Source organism: Scyliorhinus canicula, chromosome 15 (genome assembly GCF_902713615.1).
Source record: "Scyliorhinus canicula chromosome 15, sScyCan1.1, whole genome shotgun sequence".
Lineage (NCBI taxonomy): Eukaryota > Metazoa > Chordata > Chondrichthyes > Carcharhiniformes > Scyliorhinidae > Scyliorhinus > Scyliorhinus canicula.
In genome coordinates, this window is record NC_052160.1 from 2,205,266 (window position 1) to 2,230,453 (window position 25,188).

General features: G+C 45.2%; 1 protein-coding gene across 1 annotated transcript in view; it reads left to right on the top strand.

The window, feature by feature from the left end:
* The window catches only part of smg1 (SMG1 nonsense mediated mRNA decay associated PI3K related kinase), a 232,495-nt gene that overhangs the window by 119,493 nt on the left and 87,814 nt on the right, over positions 1-25,188 (top strand). Inside the window, 13 exon segments of the mRNA XM_038820856.1 lie at positions 2,202-2,401; positions 3,375-3,571; positions 3,926-4,090; positions 6,414-6,568; positions 8,901-9,066; positions 11,045-11,241; positions 16,473-16,582; positions 17,261-17,408; positions 18,543-18,702; positions 20,899-21,019; positions 23,065-23,313; positions 23,879-24,166; positions 24,254-24,398. Coding sequence (XP_038676784.1) covers positions 2,202-2,401; positions 3,375-3,571; positions 3,926-4,090; positions 6,414-6,568; positions 8,901-9,066; positions 11,045-11,241; positions 16,473-16,582; positions 17,261-17,408; positions 18,543-18,702; positions 20,899-21,019; positions 23,065-23,313; positions 23,879-24,166; positions 24,254-24,398 — 2,301 coding nt within the window.

Sequence of the window (25,188 nt, forward strand, 5' to 3'; positions counted from 1 at the left end):
ACAGTCACTGATTCCTATGTGATGCTTCTGATAGCTGGGCAGAAGTGATTAGACCTCGGAATGAGAAGGAACTCTCCTAGAAAACCATCTCAAGCCTAGAAGGAAGAAGTATCAAAACACAAGCTTGAACCCCTGGAAGATTTTAACTGGAAGCCATCCTAGTGCATCAGAAATCTTTTATTATTTTATTTTATGATTACCTTCATCCCCATCACCCTTTACATCTATGATGCCTGTGTGTGTAGAATGGGGTGAGTTGGAAAAGGGTGGGGGGGGGTTGGAAACGGGTATTAAGTAGTCAGTTGCATTTTTGCCAGTTTGTTTATATTAATGTTAAATAATAAGAGGTTATTTGTGTTTAGCCAAGATCCTCGGGTATTTTAAAATAATATCTAACTTCAACTTGCAACTTGGGGTCAAGTGGGGCTGGAATTGAGTATGCACTAGCCCCGGGGGCCCTGGCATGCTTAAAAGGGACTTTGTGTGTTAATGAGACCATTGTAATTGAAGATCAACTTTGTAATCCGTGTCAATCTTAAAATCTGAATTGTTAAACTAAAGGGGGAGTAAAGGAGTATTGTATAATCCAATTTTTACATGTTAAATAAATGTTTTTTTTCCTTGTTGCTAAAACTGATTAGAGGCCCTGTGACTCTGCTCCTCCATGTTTTATAAAAGAAAAGTAAAAGTTGCAGTCTTCTGAGCCAGGGATCCTTTCTGGGATCTTCCCGTCCAGTTATATCACCAACTGGGACCATCATTTCGGTAATGTGGAAAATTGCCAGGGTGTGTTGTACACCAGAAACAGGACAAATCCAACCCAGCGAATTACTGTCCTATCATTCCACTCTTGATGATCTGAAAAGTGATGGAAGGGGGTCATCAACATTGCAACAACCAGCACTTACTCAGCAATAACCGATACTTAGTTTGGTTTCTACCAGGGTCACTCAGCTCCTGACTTCATTACAGCCTTGGTTCAAACATGGAAAAAAGAGCTGAATGCCAGAGGTGAGGTGAGAGTGACTGCTCTTGGTATCAAGGCAGCATTTGACCAAGTATGGCATTAAGGAGCCCTAGCTAAACTGGAGTCAATGGGAATCAGGGGGGAAAGTTTCCGCTGGTTGGAGTCAGAACCTGGCACAAAGGAAGATAGTCGTGGTTATTAGGGGTCAATCATCTCAGACTTAAGACATCACAGCAGGAGTTCCTCAGGGTAGTGTCCTAGGCCCAACCATATTCAGCTGCTTCATCAATGACCTCCCTTCCATCATAAGGTCTGAAGTGGGAATGTTCGCGTCACTGATAATTGCACAATGTTCAGCACCGTTTGTGACGACTCGGATACGGAAGCAGTCCATGTCCAAATGCAGGAAGACCTGGACAGTATCCAGGCTTGGGGATGGTACACAAGTGTCAAGCAGCGACCATCTCCAACAAGTATGGATCTAACCATCTCCCCTTGACATTACCATCACTAAAGCCCCAACTGTCAGTATCCATTGATCAGAAACTGAACTGGATTCACCATAAAAATACTGTGGCTACAAGAACAGGTCAAAGGCTAGAAATCCTATGGTAAGTAACTCACCTCATGACTCTCCAAAGCCTGCCCACCACCTACAAGGTGAAAGTGAGGAATGTGATGGAATACCTTCCACTTAACTGGATGAGTTGAACTCTGACAACGCTCCCAGCATCCGAGAACAAGCAGCCCATTGACTACCGACGAAAGCGGCAGCCGTGTGTACCATCTACAAAATGCACCTCAGTAACTCACCAAGGCCTCTTAGGCAGCACCTTCCAAACCCACGGTTTCTACAATTTAGAACAAGGGCAAGGGCAGCAGATACCTGGGAACCCCACCACCTGGAGGTTCCCCTCCAAGTCACTCATCATCCTGACTTTGAAATATATCATCGTTCATTCATTGTCACTGGGTCAAAATTCTGGAACTCCCAATAGCACCGAGTGTACCTACACCCCAGGGACTGCAGCGATTCAAGTAGGATGCTTACCACCACCTTCTGAAAGGTAAGTAGGGATGGGCAATACATGCTGGCCTAACTTTTGATGCCCAAATTCCCTAAATTCATTTTGTTTTAAAATTGGACACATAAAAATGTTCATGACTGTCTTTAAAAAAAAATGGAGTGGGTTAATAACTTTGGAAAACTGGTGTAAACTTTCATGTCTTACAGCAAAGATCATTGGCTGGAGCGACTCTTTCACAGTTGCCAGAGATTAGATAAATGTGAACAGTTATCTATTCCTCGAAACCTGTTGAAAACAGAGGCTGTGTTGTGGCAGTGGGCTGTGTGGGAAGCGGCACAATTTACAGTGCTTTCAAAGCTACGAACACCACTGGGCAGAGCACAAGATACATTCCAGACAATTGAAGGTAACAGGATCAATGTTATGCGGTATGGTGGTATTTTAGTGTTTTGTAACCCCCCCCCCTCTTGTTAAGTCCCTATTTCCATGTTTTCTTCAAACTCCTCTCCAGGAAGCCCACCTCCTTCCTTGACTCCTCTTTGCCACTAAATTGCCAACCACCTAACGCCTCTTCTGGGTTGCACGCCAGATGATATTGTAAATTGTCCCATCCCCATGGGTGCTGCCAGTGTCCTTTACAAGCTGCCAACCAACCTTCCTCTTCAAAAATAAATCTTTCCCACAACTTACTGAATCTTTCCAATCGGGGGACCAAAGTCCTGAGATCCACTCTGCCTGAATTGCGTTTCCTTGATTGTCTTCTACCTGTCCACAGACTTTGATTTTGACCTATGCCAGTGATTGAGACTATTATCTTTTGTTAAGTTCAGCTCCCGAAACAGAGGCACAGTTACTAACCTACGTTGTTAATTCTGATATAAATATGCTTGCAGCTCTGTTCAACAACTTTTGCGTCCCCTTATCCTTCTACCGATGGGGACAAGACGATTTGGGATAGATTTTGAATATTAGAAAAATAATCACTTGCTATTTAATCTCTCCCACTGCTCCCAGATTCCTGTACTCCACTCTCTCTTCCTGGGCAACCACTTTTGCCACACTACAATGGCATTTCTCATGTTCTGCTTTGCATGTCTCCTTGGGACCCAGTATTCAGTACCAAGATAATGGCTGCCAAGGCTGTTCTCTCAGGGAAGACAGGGTTTTCTTTCCTTCTCCAATTTCCACCCTTGTGAATAAATACCCCATTCCAATTGTTATTTCTGTTTGTGAGGTGGGATTTCAGGCATTGCACATCCTAGCAAACCCTTCTTATCACCCTTGTGTAGAAGAGCTGAGTTTTTTTTTAAAAGAAAGAAATAACATCATCATCTTGCGTATTACTGACAGACAATTAATGTTGACTTTTAAAATTCCAGGTATTATTAGGAGTCTGGCAGCTCATACTTTGAATCCTGATCATGACATAAGCCAATGGACCACTGCTGACAATGATGATGGACATACCAGCAACCAGCTGAGACTTATTCTTCTACTTCAGTTTTTGGAAAACCTTGAAAAGTTGATGTACAATGCGTACGAAGGATGTGCTAACGCACTGATGGCACCACCAAAGGTTAACATCAAATTAAAAGCAAATGACTGCAGGCGCTGGAATTTGAAATAAAAACAGATATCGGCAGGTCTGACAGCACCTGTTCTACGGAGAGAGAACAGAGCTAACATTTTGCGTCTGGGTGAGCTCTAAACGTTAGCTCTGCTCTCACCACAGATGCTGTCAGACCTAAAATATTCCCACATTTTGTGTTTTTATTTACCGTCAAATTGTTTGCTCTAAGTTCACGTGCATTTGTATGGGCTACTCGTGTCACTCTCTGGGAAAACACAGCAAATATTGTGTATATTTTTGTATTGTAATATAGGCATTTATTGTATTGAGATTTAAGCTATTTATGATCATATGTTGCAGGTTATTAGAACTTTTTTCTACACAAATCGCCAGACATGTCACGACTGGTTAACACGGATTCGAGTTGCTATAATGCGAGTTGGCTTGTTGGCTGGGCAACCGGCTGTGACAGTCAGGCACGGGTTTGATTTACTTGCGGAGATGAAGAACAGCAGTGTAACTCAGGTATGTAAAAGGTAAACGGGTATGCTGAAATTATCAGTAAGTATATTGTTTATATACCCATAAAGTATATTGTTCTGCCATTAAGATCTGCTTTTAAAGATGTAGTTTCAGGGCACCTCAAAAGTCACTTCAACAATCCTCTCCCCTCGTTTGGACAATCATGGTGGGTTCAATGTAGTAGCCAAAGAGGGAAGTTGAAAAGTATTCCCATAAAGAGTTTATTCTTCAAGGTTGGGATTGGAATATTGGCTTTACGGCATGGACCAAGGAAATATCTAAACATCACAAACTAAACAGACCCTGGAATATAAATGAGGGTTTACTGATTGCACACCTTAAAAATGACCAAGTGGCCGTCTCGCTTCCAGGTGTGCAAGACAAGAATAGACTATTGGGGAAAAATTACCACTGAATTAATAATACTCAGACTGCAAAAGCTGACTGATTAAATGGAAAGCAATCAAAAACCACTTGCATCCACCCAGCAGGTGGGAACAGCTACTAATTAACATTATGCAAGTACCAGAAAATGACTACTTAATGCTGAAACCACAAAGTGAAAACTGTCACATTGCAAAAGCATTCTGTTGTGAAATTGCTTTTGGCTTTTTCTCCCTTGTTTAGTCTGCATACAGAGCTACGAGTAACAGTTATATTCACCTTGTTTCTATGGAACCACATTACCACAATAAATCTATCAGAAATGAAGCTACGAGCTGAGTAGCTGGTTAATCATAGGATTTACAGTGCAGAAGGAGGCCATTCAGCCCATTGGGTCTGCACCGGCTCCTGGAAAGAGCACCCTACCCAAGGTCAACAACTCCACCCTATCCCCATAACCCAGTAACCCCACCCAACACCAAGGGACACTAAGGGCAATTTAGCATGGCCAATCCACCTAACCTGTACATCATTGGACTGTGGGAGGAAACCGGAGCACCCGGAGGAAACCCACGCACACACGGGGAGGATGTGCAGACTCCGCACAGACACTGACCCAAGCCAGAATCGAACCTTGGACCCTGGAGCTGTGAAGCGATCGTGCTATCCACAAGGCTACTGTGCTGCCCTAAAGGGAGGGAAGTCAAATAACTTCATGTCTCTCCACCCCTTGCCCACCAATTATTTCTTGCTGTTAAAAGAACTTATTGGGTTAATGGTCAGCAAGGCTACCATAAACAACTGTGGCAAAAAATAAATTTCAGCCACAATCCTTCGTGAAAACTCTGCAAAGGAGTTGTGTAGTTTTTGTTTATTGTTTATCGGATTTCCTGTTTCTGCAAATCTGTTCGCTATAAAGTGGTGGTTAGGGTGGTGTTTTGGCTTGCTGTGGGATGGGGGAGGGGGGTGCTGCTGCAGGTTGAAACTGATTTATCTTCTGCTTCGAGCTAAACTATGACCTGCAAACAGAATCAGTCAGGCGTGAGCAGAGAAATGCAAATGACTGCCTCGGCAGGGTGTTAATCCTCCCAGTCTGTGTGAAGAGAAATCCTTCCAGGAGTAGCACCATGCTGAAAAGTTTCACCATAGAACTTACAATGCAGAAGGAGGCCATTCGGCCCATTGAGTCTGCACCGGCCCTTGGCAAGAGCACCCTACTTAAGCCCACACCTCCACCTATCTCAGTAATCCCACCTAACCTTTATTGACACTAAGGGCCAATTTAACATGGTCAATCCACCTAACCTGCACATCTTTGGATTGTGGGACGAAACCGGAGCACCCGGAGGAAACCCACACAGACACTAGGAGAATGTGCAGACTCCGCAGACAGTGACCCAAAGCGAGAGTTGAACCTGGGACTCTGGAGCTGTGAAGCAACTGTGCAACCGTGTCGCCCGTATCAGGAAGAGCTAAAAATGCACTGAAGGATTGCTGCAAAAACAATTTTTACAAACGTCACAAGGAAGTTTGAAGCAGGAGGATGGAAAATGCACAAGTGTTTGGAGGGGCTTTGGGTGTAGAATGGGTTGCAACTTCAGGTTCTGTAAGGTGCCAGGTATTAAATTGTAATAGTAATTTTTTACGTTGTTACTTCATCAAATTCACTGTTACCCCAAATTTGAGAAACTGAAGAGCAAATCTGGGATTCTTCGAAGTGTTATCATTCCGAGACAACTTAATCTCTAACTAAAGTATATTCTCATCACAGTGAGACACTTTCTTTTCTTCATCTGAAATGATTCTGATAAAACCTGACTTTTGTAGTGTATCCAGCTGTTTTCATAAAGCTGAGCATGTATCATGTTTTCTCAGCTTATTTCTGCTTCTAATTACCTCTTGTACAATTCAAAGAAATAACCATTTTGAATGTATTTATTAGGGAAATGAAATTGAGGTGACAGTAATGATGATTGTTGAAGCACTCTGTGAATTGAATTGTCCTGAAGCTATACAAGGAATGGCTGTCTGGTCTTCTGCGATCCTTGCAAAGAGTCTTTTGTGGATAAATTCTGTGGCACAGCAAGCCGAAGGAAGGTATAAGTTGTGTTTTTAAAGTATGTTTTAAATTTACAAAATATAGCTAGATCATCCTTTTATTAACTTGATCGTCTGCAAGATGCACCTTAATGCTGTTCATCAAAAAAAGTCCACATTATAAATAAAATTGAATGTACACTTTGCTTTTAAAATGGATGAGTGCATCAGTCTATAGAAGGATGAGTAAATTATTTGATAAATTTCAAAAATGTAATTTAAAAAAGGAGTCACATTAGGAGACTTTTAATTATCCTAATATAGGCTGAAAGCAGTAAGGAAGGAGGGAAAATTCTGATATCGACTGGAGCACTTTTCACTTAGTGTCCAGTCCATCAAGGAACCTGGGAAGGAAGCACGGTTGTATAGTGAAGCGTATTACAGCATAAGATCATCTAGCTAACAGCAACCATGATGTAATTCACTTTGAATCTATGGTAAAAGTGATCAACTAGGGAAGAGATAATTTCACTGACTTTAGAACATAGAACATAGAACAGTACAGCACAGAACAGGCCCTTTGGCCCTCAATGTTGTGCCGAGCCATGATCACCCTACTCAAACCCACGTATCCACCCTATACCCGTAACCCAACAACCCCCCCCTTAACCTTACTTTTATTAGCGCACTACGGGCAATTTAGCATGGCCAATCCACCTAACCTGCACATCTTTGGACTGTGGGAGGAAACCGGAGCACCCGGAGGAAACCCACGCACACAGGAGGGAGCTAGCACAGTTAGACTGTGAAAGGCTGTGGTAGCAGGAAAACAGTAATGGGAAGCAAGGAAGATAGACAAACGAACTGATTAGTTCGGATGCAATAGAACTGATTGTACAGATTAGGTATATTCCTTTGAAGGGAAAAAGCAGAGGATCCAAAGGTCAGGTCCCTGGGATGACAAAGGAAATAAAACAGAAAAGATGTACCTGATGAATGTCAAAAGCATTTTCAGCTAATGCCCAGGAAAATTACGGAAAGATGGGAAATTGAAAAAGATAATGCATGAAGCGCAGACCAGTTATGAGACCATAAGACATAGGAGCAGAATTAGGCCACTCGGCCCATCGAGTCTGTCCGCCATTCAATCATGGCTGATATTTTCCTCACCCCCATTCTCCTGCTTTCTCCCCATAACCCCCGATCCCTTATTGATCAAGAACATATCTATCTCTGTCTTAAAGACACTCAGTGATTTGGCCTCCACAGCCTTCTGCGATACAGAGTTCCACAGATTCCCCACCCTCTGGCTGAAGAAATTCCTCCTCATCTCAGTTTTAAAGAATCATCCCTATAGTCTGAGATGGTGTCCTCTGGTTCTAGTTTTTCCTACAAGTGGAAACATCCTCTCCACGTCCACTCTATCCAGGCCTCGCAGTATCTTGTAAGTTTCAATGAGATTCCCTCCCTCATCCTTCTAAACTCCAGCGAGTACAGACCCAGAGTCCTCAAACGTTCCTCACACGACAAGTTCTTCATTCCAGGGATCATTCTCGCGAACCTCCTCTGGACCCTTTCCAAGGCCAGCACATCCTTCCTGTAGAAATTAGAGCTACATTTTGTTCCGATAGAATCATGGAATAACATCATTTGGCTCACTCGGTCTAATCTCTATACCTTTGTGTTGGCCATTCTCCCAGTTTCAAATGAGATTGTGGGAGCATAGAATTTAATTGTTATATGTACTCACTCATGATGGGCTAAATCGCTGGCTTTTAAAGCAGGCCAGCAGCACGGTTCGATTCCCGTACCAGCCTCCCCGGACAGGCGCCGGAATGTGGCAACGAGGGGCTTTTCACAATAACGTCATTGACGCCTACTCGTGACAATAAGCGATTTTCATTTCATGATCATGGTCTTTGCATTTTTTGGAGTGGCTTTAAGACTTTGTGGCCATGGTCAAATTTTTGACATGTTTAACTTAACATTTTTCATGCAATTGGAACATTTGGCACAATTTTTTAGATTTTTAACAGTTGCAATACTATGATTGAAAATCTGCATATTGGAGAGAGATTTTTCCTTCAGTGTCCTCGGACATTGAGAACATGTATTTTTAGGGCTGAGTTTTGATTTGCCCATAATCCTTTGATTCTGAAGCTGTGGTAAAACTAAACTGGTGGTTTCATTGTCCTCCATGATAGAAATAGAGATGGTTACTTTCATATGGTAGAGGCAGGTTAAACGGAATCTGGCTTTATCTTTTTTTCACTTTCCTACTTTGCTGTCATGCTGGCGATGAAATTCGGTACTTTGTTTTTTTTTTGCATTATATTAGAAATATCTTAATTTAAAAAGTAGTTTTATTCATGGCTCTGCATTCTATCTTCAGATTTGAAAAAGCAGCAAATGAGTACCAGGAACAGCTGTGTGCCATGACTGGCATAGATTGCTACATCAAAGGCCTTGACAAATCCCTTCTCAAAATGTCTAATGCCAGTAGTGGCAGTAACCTTGCCAGCCCTAAACATACAGGCAATGGTGAGTATGCTCTGATAGTCACAATGTATGAACAATAATCCACTTCTTTGGTCCTTTCTTTCCTTTTTAAAAAAAAAAGTAAATATTAATGGATGAATTGATGCAATCCTAGCCTAGGCTGGTTTAGCTCATTTGGCTAAATCGCTGGCTTTTAAAGCAGGCCAGCAGCACGGTTCGATTCCTGTACCAGCCTCCCCGGACAGGTGCCGGAATGTGGCGACTAGGGGCTTTTCACAGTAACTTCATTGAAGCCTACTCGTGACAATAAGCGATTTTCATTTCATTTCATTTCCCCTTGTGACTAGCTTCAGTGGCATAGCTTTGGGCAGATTGCCAAGCCTCTCAGTTGGGATTTATTGTGTAATGTGAAATAAACAATAGCAGAGCTGACTTGTAATATTTGAACATGAAATCCACATTTTCCCCCCCCACATTACAACAGTGACGACACTTCAAACATTTTCTAGAAGTGTTTTGGGTAGTCTTGAAAATGCTCAATAGAAATGTCTTGATTTTCCATAAACCTGGCGACATGAAGGCAGAATCCCTTGGATATTTCTGTTACACCAACAGCTGTGTGACTGCCTTCCTATGAGGTTTCTGCAGGTAGTACATCTTGGTATCATAAATCCTCCCATCGTTTTTCCACACTCCACAAACCTTCAACCAATTCAGCTGTGCTATTCTGCACTCTGCAATATTTCTCCTCCAGGTGGAAAGGCTGCTCTTTTGTTTCTTCAGCAGTGGAATCTGTTTTGCTCTATAAGCAGAAAGTGATACAGCTTTTTATGTGAGGAGGAAAACCTGTTAGCAAGACCAGATAACTTTCATTTGTCACTTCCTGCATTCTTGACGCTCTCCTTTCTCAACAGCCCTTTTAATCCAATCTATTTTACCTGTAACAAGGTATTTCTCATTGAGGCTTATTCTGTATTTTTGAGCTATATCTTGGGCCAGTCTTTTGAAGGTTACTTTTTTTTAAAAAACACCGGTCCACTGTTGAACCTTTGGTGCGTGAAAAAAACTGTAACCTAAAATATTGGAGCACTCACCATAGCCAGGTGAAAGCGTGTGCTGCTACTTCCCTAACTAGCCAATTCCGTCCCTTCCAATCACCACTGTATTGGATGTGACTCGACTATTGTTGTGTAGTTTGCTAGCCTTCTGCACTTCTGGGAAAAGAACACAGGTGGAAGATATTTTTTGTAATCGCAGGAAAGGAACAAAAAGAAAGGTGACACTTTAAAGCAGTTTGTGATTTATGCTATTTCAGTTTTTTAAAAAAAAATCTTCTATAAGATCAAAAGGTGGGTTGGCATGCAGAAGGCTCGTCGTCTTAAGCATTTTCTTTGAATATGAACCTTGCTGCCTTTCCATATCATTGCCTATTTGTTCCTTAAGTGAGTGAAATTCACAGACCTCAGTCAATTTCCTGACATCCATTTTTTGTTGCTAATCAAATGAACAAAGTTTCTGTTATCAACTTTATAATGTCAGAATAATCTGTAGTCCCACGGAGCTAGATTTGCGCTCCCCACCATGTCCCTGAAGATGGACAACTCCCTCACTCATCTCATTCTTCATGACTCATTCTTTTGGCTTCAGGGTTTGGCTTTGTTGCTTTCCTTGCGCTGACTTTGTGATTTTGGTCCCCTTGCGTGGCATAGATCCGGTCTCTGTGTACCATAGTTCAATAGTTACCTCTCCTCAAGCTTCAGTATGATATATACTCAGCTGAAAGTGGCCATTGAACATTCTATTACATTTTGTTTAATGCTGTCTCGTACTTTTTGGACATGAGTAGAGAGTCAAATAAGCCCCTTCCGTGGAAGTTATTTCTACCCTAGGTTTCTGGTGGTGTGTGAACGGGTTGCTTTAGGCAGGGAAATGGAGACGGTACAGGCAGGTGAACCATCTGACTTTACCGACTTTGAAAAATAAAATGACAGCAGCTTTGCACAGTCACTAATTGAACTTTGTTTTGTACAGCTGAAGGCAAAAAAAACCGTTCTTACTAAACAAAGTGATACATCTCCTGAAGTTGTGAATTATTTGGCGAATAAAGCTTGCGAGTGTTATATTTCATTATCTGATTGGCCAGCTGTGGAAGAATGGCAGAATGCTATCTTAGCTTTGAAGAAAGGTACGAACGGATCATCCATCCATCTGAAGGCTGATTTTAACTACATCAGGTTAGAAACTTGAAGCAATAATATTTATTTTGCAAAAAATACAATTTATTGGTAATGTTTACTTAAGGCATTTGGAAAGGAATGTTTTTTTCCCACTCCAGTGTATCCCTGTTATGGAAAAGAATCAAAAAATTCATTGATATATAAACAAACTTAATATTGGCTACCTGGTGGACGCGAACATTTTAAACTTTCTTCTCTCACCGGCATTGGGAGCCACTCTGCCATCATCATGAATGGGAAGAACTATCAAATCCCACAGCAGCTCCACCCATTTTGATCAAGTTCAGACATTCATGGAATGTCAGTGTAACTGTCCATCCTGAGGTCCCCTTCAGAAGGTGGTGGGCCACATCTGCAGTTATCTGTTATAAATGTGCACCCACAATGCTGTTAGCAGCAACCTCCAGGATTTTAGCCCAGTGACTATGACGAAAAAGCAACGCACTTACAAATCAGGCAGGTATTCTTGAAGAGGAATTGTTTCCATGTACCTGCAATCCTGGACCTTTAAGGTGCTGAAAGTCATGGACTTGATGGGATGATATCAAAGAAATTGGCACGTTGGTGCAGTGTATCCTGTAGGCAGTACACTGCAGCCATGTTATGCCAGTGATAGAGGGGGTTAATAGACTGCTTTCATGGATAGTATTGTGCTGCTTGAGGGTTCCGACCTCGGGTGACTGTCTCTGTGGAGTCTGCACGTTCTCCAGGTGTCTGTGTGGGTTTCCTCCGGATGCCTCGGTTTCCTCCCACGGTCCTAAAATAGGCAGGTTAGGTGGATTGGCCAGGCTGAATGGCCCCTTAAAATCTCAACGTTAGTGGGAGGGTTGGGCATTAATAGGGTCTCCTTTTGCAGGTTGGTGCTGACTCGATGGGTCACGTGGCCGCCTTCTGCACTATAGGTCAATATCACATTCAAAACCATCTTAAGGTCCAGTTTGCCAGGGGCTCACTCCACTGAGAGTCAAAAACGGAGAGGCGCTCATCACAAACTGGCAGTCAATGCCTGCTTGAGAGACCACTTCGAGAACCTCCTCAACCAAGACACTGTCTGGCGCAGTGTTTAGCATTGCTGCCTCACGGCGCCACGGTCCCAGTTTCGATCCCGGCTCTGGATCACTTGTCCGTGTGGAGTTTGCACATTCTCCCCGTGTCTGCGTGGGTTTTGCCCCCACAACCCAAAGATGTGCAGGGTAGGTGGATGGATCACGCTAAATTGCCCCTTAATTGGAAAAAATGAATTGGGTACTCTAAATTTATATAAAATAAACAAGACACTGCCTTCGACACAAGCGTCCTCGATACCATCCCGCAACACGCTCCCCGCCACCATCGCGCTCCCCGCCACCATCCCGCAACACGCTCCCCGCCACCATCCCGCAACACGCTCCCCGCCACCATCCCGCAACACGCTACCCGCCACCATCCCGCAACACGCTACCCGCCACCATCCCGCAACACGCTCCCCGCCACCATCCCGCAACACGCTCCCCGCCACCATCCCGCAACACGTTCCCCGCCACCATCCCGCAACACGCTCCCCGCTACCATCCCGCAACGCGCTACCCGCCACCATCCCGCAACGCGCTACCCGCCACCATCCCGCAACGCGCTACCCGCCACCATCCCGCAACGCGCTCCCCGCCACCATCCCGCAACGCGCTACCCGCCACCATCCCGCAACGCGCTACCCGCCACCATCCCGCAACGCGCTACCCGCCACCATCCCGCAACGCGCTACCCGCCACCATCCCGCAACGCGCTACCCGCCACCATCCCGCAACGCGCTACCCGCCACCATCCCGCAACGCGCTACCCGCCACCATCCCGCAACGCGCTACCCGCCACCATCCCGCAACGCGCTACCCGCCACCATCCCGCAACGCGCTACCCGCCACCATCCCGCAACACGCTACCCGCCACCATCCCGCAACACGCTACCCGCCACCATCCCGCAACGCGCTACCCGCCACCATCCCGCAACGCGCTACCCGCCACCATCCCGCAACGCGCTACCCGCCACCATCCCGCTACACGCTACCTGCCACCATCCCGCAACACGCTCCCCGCCACCATCCCGCTACACGCTACCTGCCACCATCCCGCAACACGCTACCCGCCACTATCCCGCAACACGCTACCCGCCACTATCCCGCAACACGCTACCCGCCACCATCCCGCAACACGCTCCCCGCCACCATCCCGCAACACGCTACCCGCCACCATCCCGCAACACGCTACCCGCCACCATCCCGCAACACGCTACCTGCCACCATCCCGCAACACGCTACCTGCCACCATCCCGCAACACGCTACCCGCCACCATCCCGCAACACGCTACCCGCCACCATCCCGCAACACAGTAACTTCATTGAAGCCTACTTGTGACAATAAGCGATTTTCATTTCATTTCATTTCGTGTGGTCAAAAAAGACATCTGTCAGCTGAAGAACAACAAGGCCTTTGATGCAAATTGAATCCCTGCAGAAATACTAAAATGCGGTGATGCGCTCTTGACAGAAATCCACAACCTCCCTCCCCGTGTCTGGAAGGAAGAGAGCATGCTGGGTGATCTCAGAGAGGCCTTAATTGTGACCATCTTCAAGATAGGAGACCGGCCCGGCTTTGGAAATTACAGAGAGATTTCCCTGCTCCCCACCACGGAAAAGGTCATCGCGAGAATCCTCCTCACCCGCCTCTTCCCAGTGGCTGAAGAGCTCCTCCCTGAGTCTCAGTGTGGCTTCCGCCCATCAAGAGGCTCAATGGACATGATCTTCAGCACGAGACAAATCCAGGAAAAGTGCAGGGAGCAGCATCAAACTCTGTACATGGCCGTCTTCGATCTCGCAAAGGCGTTCAACTCTGTCAACCGTGAGGGACTGTGGAGCATTCTCAAAATCGGCTGCCCGCAGAAATTCGTCACCATTCTCCGCCTGCTCCATGATGCAAACTGTGATCCTCACCAACGGATCCACCACAGACCCAAAATGTGTGCAAACTGGCTGGGTCATCGCACCAATGCTCTTCTCCATCTCCCTCGCAGCAACACTCCACCCGCCACTCTGAAGCTCCCTCTGGAGTGGAGCTAATCTACTGGACAAGCGGGAAACTGTTCAACCCCCGGCACCTCTAGGCCAGAAGCAAGACCACCCCAAAACTGCAGTATGCGGGCGACGCCGGTGTGTGCGCACATTCAGAGGCTGAGCTACAAACCATCGCCGACACATTCACTGATACGGATGAGAGAATGGACCTCAAACCAAACATTCGGAAAACAAAGGCTCGTTCCAACCCACTCCTGCCACACACACACACACACACACACACACACACACACACAACTATCAAGGTCCCTGGTGAGACCTTGGACAATGTGGATTATTTCCCATATGGAAGCCTTCTCCCGGTGCAAACAGACATTGACCACAAAATCCAACATCGACTTCAATTCACCAGCGCCGTCTTCGGAAACCTGAGGAACGGTGTTCGAAAACCAAGACTTCTAACCCAGCACCAAGCTCATGTTCTACTGGGAGGGCAGAGGAACCGCTACAAGGACACTCTGAAAGCCTCCCTAAATAAATGCAACATCCCCATCGACACGTGGAAATCGCTTGCTTTAAAACACACAAACTGGAGAAAAAGCATCCGTGAAGGTGCCAATCACCTTGAGTGTTGTAGGGTGGAGTGAGCAGAGGCCAAGTGTATACAGTGTCTGCTTCAGTCAAGTCCCTCCTCACTCCTCTAAACTTAGTGGAAACAAGCGCCACCTTTCCAACCTAGCCTCGTAAGACAACCTGCTTATTCCAGGTATCGATTTAGTAAGCCTCCTCTGAAGCACCTCCCAAGGTATTTTCATCCTTCTTAAAGAAGGAGATGAAAACTGCGCACAGTATTTGAGATCGGGCCTCAACAATACCCTGTATTACTGCCCAATAACCTGTATAACTGGAGGGTATCATCCTTCATGTTCAATTCCTTGTAATAAAGGATAGCATTCCATTAACTGCATTGATTACATGCTGCACCTACACGAGAACATCGGGATCCCTCTGCATTCTGCAGTTCTCAGTTTAAGGCATATTCTGCTTTTTTTTAATCCTTCTGGAAAACAATCTTGTTGATCTCCAATTTGAAATAAATTTAACTATGACCAGTTGCTATTTGCAGAAGAGTGTAAAACCTCTACCAAACTTTACTATTTGTGTTTCCTGATTTCACTCCTGAAGGACCTGGCTTTTATTTGACTATGTCCCATAGTTGTAGATTCCCCAAACAATGAAAGTAGTTTCTCCCAATCTACTCCATCTGGCCTTAATATCTTAAACTCCAATCAAATTACCCCTTTACTGCCTAAATTCCAGGGAATATAACCCTACCCTGTGCAAGCTTTCCACTTAATGTAACCCTTAGAGTCCTGGGAGAACTCTGTCAAATTGATGCCGCACTTCCTCCAAGACCAGTATATACCTCCTAAGGTGTGGTGACCAGAGCTGCTGTCTTGCTAGTCACAAGTGTGGCCTAACCAGCCCTTTACATAAATGGAGCATAACTTCTATCCTAATACAAAAGCAAAGCACTCCAGATTCTGAAATGGTGAATCATTGAGGCCCGACAAATTCTTATGGGATGCCACCAGTTCGAACCTGTCAATTTGTGTACCGACCAGTTATCCCATTCTTTGTTTCCTGCCACTCATTCAATATCCTAACAGGATCAATAATTTGTCCTCTGAATTACCCAATAGTTTCTTTGGATTGACATTATTAAATTCCTTCTGAAAATCCATATGAATAACCCGTGGGCGTCCAGTCTTCAAAACAGTTCAGTTGGGTTTGTTAGACATGACCTGCCCTGTACAAATATATACTGACACCCTGTGATCAGCTGAAAATTACCACGGTGTTCAGTCACCTTTTCCTTAATTATAGACTCTATTAATTTCCTGATGATATATGTTCAAGCTGACTAGTCTTGTAATTTCCTGGTTCTACACCCCCCCCCTCCCCCCCGCCCTCACCTTTCTTCAGGAACACCATCATCCTCTTCAGCCAAATCCTGCTCAAGTGTAATTATCATTTACAATGTTCAGTATTTATAGAAGCTTTTTAAGTGTATGGTTTAGGAGTTTTCTGTTCAGTTGATAGTTTATGGATATTACTGTTAGAAGGTTGACCTGTAATTCCTGTGAGTTGCAAGTGTATTAACATTTGGTGATTTTGCTGCAGAGCCCTTGGGAGCTTTGAGTGTGGTGATTTCCCCGCATGTCAGGAACAACTGGAACTATTACCTGGGGAAGACATTAGTTTCATCAATGGAGCTGCTAAAGAAAAATTAGGTATGTAACAGAATAAAACCCATGTGAGCCTGATGCAGGATATCCTTTCCCCATAGAATTTTTACTGATTGAATGTATGTTATAAGCACCAGGAGTGCTTATAACACACAAACAGGAATAGGTACTTCAGCTCCTTGAACTGAGTTGGTCATTCCGTTAAGATCATGGTTGACATGTGACTTAACTCCATCTTCCCATCTTTTATCGTATCCTTTGCGCACACCTACAAATATATTATCTACTTCTGTTTTGAAAATTCCAAAGTACTCAACATCCGAAGCCTGTTCTGCTTTGTTTTTAAACATCTTAATTAGGTCCCCAGGGAATACAAACCCAAGTTTATGTAGCATATCCTCATTATTTAGCCCTTTTTGGGAAATTTGGGGCAATCAGTGCTGTACCCTTCCATGGCCAATATATCCCTGGGATCAGCTGCCCAAAACAGAATATAGCGCGACAGAGCAGACCTGACCAGGCTCTGTCCAACCCTCCCTTGCAGTGCAGTATACTTGATAAAGATATTTTAACACATTAAGACTAAAACAAGTTGCTTTCAGAAAATCTTAATTTTTTTCCATAATTCCGCTGGTTCACGGGTATATTTAAATTATCTGCACTTCCAAATAAGACATTTCCTGGGTTAAATATTTAACAAATATTTAAAATTTATGTTTTTAGACATGAAAAAGCTGCTTCCAAGCATGATGAGTCCTGACCCAAGGGAGCTTCAAAAAGCCATTGAGGTTCAACTAATGAGGAGTGCTGTTTGTTTTTCCTCTACTATTGAACAAACAGAACAAGAAAAGAAACTGCAGAGCAGCACTGAGTAAGTGCATGGGATAGTGTTCTATATCTTTTCATTATGTTGGATTGTGAATAATTTTCATGGCATTTTTAAATTACATAAACAAATGGAGGAGAAGATCATTGCACCTTTTTAAAAAGTATATATATTAATTTGTGGGATGTGGGCTTTGGTGGATGGGTCAGCAATTATTGCCCATCCCTAATTGCCCTCGACGATGGTGATGAGTCACCACCTTGAACAGCTGCAGGCCATATGGTGTAGGTACACCCACAGTGCTGTTAGGGAGGGAATGCAGGATTTTGATCCAGCTACAGTGAAGGAATGGCGATATATTTCCAAGTCGGGATGGGAGTTTGCAGGTGGTGGTGTTCCCATGCATCTGCCCTTGACCGCCTAGGTGGTAGAGGTTAGGGGATTGAAGGTGCTGCTGAAGGATCCTTGCTCTCCCATTCACTATGATCTTGGCTGACCTTCAGCTTCAGCTCCACCTTCCTATCCACTCCCCATATCCCTTGATTCCCTGAGAGACCAACAATCTGTGTATTTCAGCCTTGTATATATTGAATGATGGCACATTCACAACCCTCTGCGCTGGAGAATTCCAAAGATTCATGGCCCTTTTGCGTGAAGACATTTCTCCTCATCTCTGGTGTAAATGATTGTGCCTTTATCTGCGATTGTGCCCAGGTTCTAGATTCACTAGTTGGGGGAAGCGATGTCTGTGTCAACCCTGTCTGGAACAATGCTTCACAGAAGGCTTCCAAAAAGTATCGTATGTGATTCTTATTACAACCCTCAACATCATAGAATCTCCCTACAGTGCAGAAAAAGGCCATTCAGCCCATAGAGTCTGAGCCGGCCCTCCGAAAGAGAACCCCACCCCCCATAATTCCCACAACCCTGTAACGCCACCTAACCTTTGGACACTAAGGGGCAATTAGGACTGTGGGAGGAGACCAGATCACTCAGAGGAAACCCACACAGAAATGGGGAGAGCGTGCAAACTCCACACAGACAGTCACCTAAGGTTGGAATCAAACCAAGAATGTTATTGTGTACCACTTAAAGCAAAGGAAATTATGCTCTGTTAAAGTAACTAGCCTGTTATTAAATATATTTGAATTGTTGTTGATACAAGTGTTTATGGTTTAGAAATACAGTCCGGTATCTGAAGCAGATGGCACGGATTGCAGTTGGGCCATTGAGACTGTCCACTTTATCGATGGCAGGTTCTCTGCCGATGCTGAGCACTCTGCAGCTGTACTGCTCCACTGCACTTGAGAACACGGTGACAAATAAGCTGTCCACAGAGGTAAGTTCATTACAGTTTCAGTGACTAGGACTTGTTTCTCCTAAATACAGTATGAAACGTAATCCCTGTACGTTGGGGGAGACGGTGCTGGAGTGATATCGTCACTGGACCAGTAATCCAGGGAGACGCGGGGTTCTCTACAGATCCAGGTTCAAATCTTCCGTGGCAGGTGGTGAAATTTGACTTCAATAAAATTCGGGATTCAAAAGTCGAGGGCAGTCAGGGATGGGCAATAAATGCCCATGCCCCATGAGTGAATACAATAAAAGGGAAGCTTGGAGATGTCTGCTCCGTTAAGTGTTTCCGTGCATGACTCCCAGACAAAATGTAATTAATATATCTGTCATTTACCAAGTCAATTGGACTTTTCTCCAATTCATTTTTATCTCTTATCAATTCTTATCCAAAATCCTACTTGTGCAATGCAAATTGAGGTGGGGATTTCTTGTTTGGCTTGTGAAAGTGATGGTGCTTTCTCCAGGAATTTCACTCCACTTTGCTCTGGTCTCAAGCTGGGTCCTAACTCTGAACATAGAACATAGAACAGTACAGCACAGAACAGGCCCTTCGGCCCTCGATGTTGTGCCGAGCAATGATCACCCTACTTAAACCCACGTAATCCGTATACCAACAATCCCCCCATTAACCTTACACTACGGGCAATTTAGCATGGCCAATCCACCTAACCCGCACATCTTTGGACTGTGGGAGGAAACCGGAGCACCCGGAGGAAACCCACGCACACACGGGGAGGACGTGCAGACTCCACACAGACAGTGACCCAGCCGGGAATGGAACCTGGGACCCTGGAGCTGTGAAGCATTGATGCTAACCACCATGCCACCGTGAGGTGCAGGTTCTCTTCACTTTAACTGCAGTGTTAGTTCAAAATGTGAATGCAACCAAAATTGGGTATGGGTGTGCATTTTGTACTGATTTGGAATGATTTTTAAAAAAATGTATTTATTCAAAGTTTTTCAATAAGTTTACAAAACCCTCCAAAAAGGAAAATAATACAAAGCAAGAAGGGCAACATGCCAACAAAACAGAACAACTTAACCCTCTAAACAATAAATAGTTTAGCAAATTAACACCCAATTCAAAACAGGATAAAGCATGCGCCCCTTACAAAAAGGAAAATTGATTTTCTCCATTTAGAGAGATTCCGAGAGGTTGGACAGCCAGTCTGCAGCTCTGGGCGGTGCTGCTGACCGCCAGCCAAACAGGATTCTATGGCGGGCAATCAGGGAGGCAAAGGCAAGGGCGTCCGCCGTCCTCCCCAGGAATAGATCTGGCTGGTCTGAAACCCCGAAGACTGCTACTTTCGGGCATGGCTCCACCCTCACCCCCACCACTTTGGACATAGCCTCGAAGAAGGCTGTCCAGTACCCGGCAAGTCTGGGGCAAGACCCGAACATGTGGGCGTGGTTGGCCGGGCCTCTTTGGCACCGTTCACATCTACCCTCCACCTCTGGGAAGAACCTACTCATACGGTTTCTTGTTAAGTGGGCTCTATTTACCACTTTTAGTTGTGTCAGGCTGAGCCTTGCGCACGTGGAGGTAGAGTTGACACTATGCAGTGCTTCGCTCCAGAGTCCCCATCCTATTTCGATCCCCAGGTCCTCCTCCCACTTCATTCTTGTTGCGTCCAGTACGGTGTCGGCCCTCTCTGCCAGTTTGTCATACATGTTGCTACAGTTTCCTTTATCTAATATGCTTGCATCTAGTAACTCTTCCAGTAGTGTCTGTCGTGGTAGATGTGGGTATGTCCTTGTTTCCTTTCGTAGGAAGTTTTTAAGTTGCAGATACCTTGGCTCGTTCCCCCTGGCTAGCTGGAATTTCTGTCAGTTCGCCCAGTGTTGCGATCCTGCCGTCTGTGTATAGGTCTCTGACTGTCAGTGTCCCTCTGTCCTGTCCCCACCTTTTGAAGGTGGCGTCAGTCAGTGCTGGTGTGAACCTATGGTTGTTGCAGATGGGAGCCTTGTCCGACATTTTGGTCAGGCCAAATTGCTGCCATAGTTGGTTCCAGGACTGGAGGGTGGCTGTCACCACCGGGCTGCTGGAGTGTTGTTTGGGTGGGGATGGGAGTGCTGCCGTGGCGAGGGCCCGGAGTGAAGTCCCCCTGCAGGAGGTCTCCTCTGCGCACACCCTGATTTGGAATGATGAAATTGATGGTGACTGATTTTTTTTGTCTAGGATTGCCTTCTGCCACTGTATAGTGAAGCTCTGCAGTGCTGTAAACAGCATGATGTCCGCCCATGGCTTCAGGCTTTAAGATACACAGTATACCAAGCTCGTTTAGCTGAAAAATTGAAAGGTACGAGAATATTTAAAATGAACAGAACAAAAGTGACATCATAAAATCATCTCACTCGCCAGATGTGTTCATTAGTTCTTCATGACCTCAGAACTGCACAGCTGGAACTTCCATTATCTGCTGTAATGGAGATTGTCCTCTCTCTGCACTCACTCACTCTCTCTCTCTCGCTCTCACTCTCTCTCATTCTCTCTCACTCTCTCTCTCTCTCACTCTCTCGAACACTCTCTCTCGAACACTCTCTCTCGAACACTCTGACACTCACTCCTCTCGCACTCTCTCGCACTCTCTCTCGCACTCTCTCTCGCACTCTCTCTCGCACTCTCTCTCGCACTCTCTCTCGCACTCTCTCTCGCACTCTCTCTCGCACTCTCTCTCGCACTCTCTCTCGCACTCTCTCTCGCACTCTCTCTCGCACTCTCTCTCGCACTCTCTCTCGCACTCTCTCTCGCACTCTCTCTCGCACTCTCTCTCGCTCTGACACTCTCTCTCGCTCTGACACTCTCTCTCGCTCTGACACTCTCTCTCGCTCTGACTCTCTCTCTCGCTCTGACACTCTCTCTCGCTCTGACACTCTATCTCGCACTCTATCTCGCTCTGACACTCTATCTCGCTCTGACACTCTATCTCGCTCTGACACTCTATCTCGCTCTGACACTATCTCGCTCTGACACTCTATCTCGCTCTGACACTCTCGCGCTCTGACACTCTATCGCGCTCTGACACTCTATCTCGCTCTGACACTCTATCTCGCTCTGACACTCTATCTCGCTCTGACACTCTATCTCGCTCTGACACTCTATCTCGCTCTGACACTCTATCTCGCTCTGACACTCTATCTCGCTCTGACACTCTATCTCGCTCTGACACTCTATCTCGCTCTGACACTCTATCTCGCTCTGGCACTCTCTCTCGCTCTGGCACTCTCTCTCGCACTCTCTCTCGCACTCTCTCTCGCACTCTCTCTCGCACTCTCTCTCGCACTCTCTCTCGCACTCTCTCTCGCACTCTCTCTCGCACTCTCTCTCGCACTCTCTCTCGCACTCTCTCTCGCACTCTCTCTCGCACTCTCTCTCGCACTCTCTCTCGCACTCTCTCTCGCACTCTCTCTCGCACTCTCTCTCGCACTCTCTCTCGCACTCTCTCTCGCACTCTCTCGCGCACTCTCTCGCGCACTCTCTCGCGCACTCTCTCGCGCACTCTCTCGCGCACTCTCTCGCGCACTCTCTCGCGCACTCTCTCGCGCACTCTCTCGCGCACTCTCTCGCGCACTCTCTCGCGCACTCTCTCGCGCGCACTCTCTCACACTCTCTCACACTCTCTCGCGCACTCTCTCGCGCACTCTCTCTCGCACTCTCTCTCGCACTCTCTCGCGCACACTCTCGCGCACACTCTCGCACACTCTCTCTCACACTCTCTCTCACACTCTCTCACACTCATACTCTCTCTCACACTCATACTCTCTCTCACACTCATACACTCTCTCACACTCATACACTCTCTCACACTCATACTCTCTCTCACACTCACTCTCTCTCTCACACTCACTCTCTCTCTCACACTCACTTTCTCTCTCTCACTCTCACTCTCACTCTCTCTCTCTCACATTCACTCTCTCTCTCTCACATTCACTCTCTCTCTCACACTCTCTCTCTGACTCTTGATTCACTCTCTCTCTCTCAACTCTTTTCCTCTTGTGCTTCATCACCCACTGGGTAAATATTTGGCAGATAATAGAGTTCCTACCTTTTGATCATACAAACAAAATCCAAATGCAAAACAAATAAGAAAATAACTAAAATGAGGTGAAGTTACACAAGACTTTGTCCTAAGTCGTTTTGCTAGATAATTGGGCAGGAGCCAGTCAACGATTGTTGTGCCATATAGTGGTTCAAATAGTACACCTGGTATATTTCTTGGATATATAAAAGGAAGTTGGCGATTGAGAAGATTAATTTCAATATTTTTGATTGGTTGACATGCAATTTAAATGTTCAAAATTACTCTAAACTGAACCATTGAAAATATGTTTATTTTTTGTCCAGGTTCCAGCACTTCAGTTAATGGGCACCTCATGGAACTTGGTCTCACAGCAGTTAAATTTGCTCGGAAGCAGGGGAATGTCCTTTTGGCCTCCAAACTCCTCGAGCAGTGCAGTAAGACTTCGTTGAGCGATGCTAGCACAACCCAAGATTTAGTCCATGTGTTCAAACAGATGTCATTGCATGGCACTGTTAATGAAAAGTGGGGACCAGAACTTGATATTGAGAAATCAAAGTTGTTGTACACTGCAGGTAACTGAAGGAGATATTTGCATTTAATATTTGTATAAAATGGTATTGTTTTCTGTCTTCCCTTCATGTTTGCCCCTGCTGAAAGAGGTGGAAAGAGGTTCTCTGCTTTCAGACCCTTTCCATCCTGCTCTGCAACAGTCCAGGAGAATTATTTTGTTCTCCTTTTCCCCTTGAGGAGATGGAATATACTCTCTTTCTTAAAGAAAGACACATAGTCAAGCGCTGCTTCAAAGTGGTTGTTGAACTGTTTAACAACACTTCTGGGAATAAATATTTACCTTTACTATCACTGCTCGATCAGAGTGATGCCACATGGATTCGTGCTTTCTGCAGTGGGTACTTGCTGTTTTGTTTCAAATGGTGTGATGGGGATGGAAAGAAAGCAGCAGGAATATTGGGTCGCCACCAACGCCTTATTTCTATATAACATTTATAGTACTTCAATATTTAACTCTGTTCTTTTGATCTTCTATCTAATAAGCTGTTTTGAAGAGTACATTATACCTTGATTAAAAGCTGAGAAATGATGTTACAATTATCTGAAACATTTGATCAATGTTAATAGGTCATTCTACACATGCAATGGAAATGCTGAGTTCCTGTGCCATATTATATTGCAAATCCTCCAAAGCTGAATCTGCAGTTGCCAAGTCGATACTCACGTTGACTAAGTGGATTCAGGCAGAGTGGAAAGAAATGTCTATCCAGCTAAAGCAGGTTTTCCGAGCTCAACAGCAAAAATCCATTACTGGATTGCCAACGTTGGCAAAAAACATACATACTTTGGCTGAACTGATCCCTCTGAGTTTAATGGAAGAAGTGGCTTGCCCCAAAATGGTGGTTGAATCAACAGGTAAGTGTGCTGACAATTTCCACTGCAATGAGCAAAAGATTTGTATGCTTTTAACAAACAATTAAGATTGCATTGTTTTATTTTCAGTAAATATTGGGGTTGGAGAACCTGACTTCATTTTAGGGCAGCTGTATCATCTATCAGCAGTTCAAGCACCTGAAATAGCCAAGTCTTGGGCGGCGTTGGCGAGTTGGGCTTACAGATGGGGCAGGAAAGTGGTTGACAATGCAAGGTAAGTGTGTGGATAATTTTGTTTTTAAACTATTCAGTCGCCTTAGCTTTGCACATGGGACCTTATCAAGTGTATTCTTCGAGTGCAGTTTGGTTAGGCGACAGGAATAATCTACCAGAGTATTGAGATATAATTCAGTCACTGTTTTAAATTAATATATTTTAACCCTTGCAGCTAGATTACCCTGGATGATAAAGGATATTGATGATAAAATAAGGAAGAAAAAAATAATAGTAGCAATAGAAATCAGGAAGAGCATTTCAATTGCAGGAGAGAGGCTAAGGCTGGAATAAGGAAGGCTAAGAGGAAGCATGAGGAAAGGATGGCAAGCTGTGCGAAAACAAATAGCAATTTCAAGATGGTCAGCAAGAGAGCTCGGAGTGAGATGAGGAGAAACTTTACTCAGAGTTGTTGGGGTTTGGAATGTGCTGCCTGGGAGAGTTGTTGGGGTTTGGAATGCGCTGCCTGGGAGAGTTGTTGGGGATGGAATGTGCTGCCTGGGAGAGTTGTTGGGGTTTGGAATGTGCTGCCTGGGAGAGTTGTTGGGGATGGAATGTGCTGCCTGGGAGAGTTGTTGGGGATGGAATGTGCTGCCTGGGAGAGTTGTTGGGGTTTGGAATGTGCTGCCTGGGAGAGTTGTTGGGATTTGGAATGTGCTGTCTGGGAAAGTTGTTGGGGATGGAATGTGCTGCCTGGGAGAGTTGTTGGTGATGGAATGTGCTGCCTGGGAGAGTTGTTGGGGTTTGGAATGCGCTGCCTGGGAGAGTTGTTGGGGATGGAATGTGCTGCC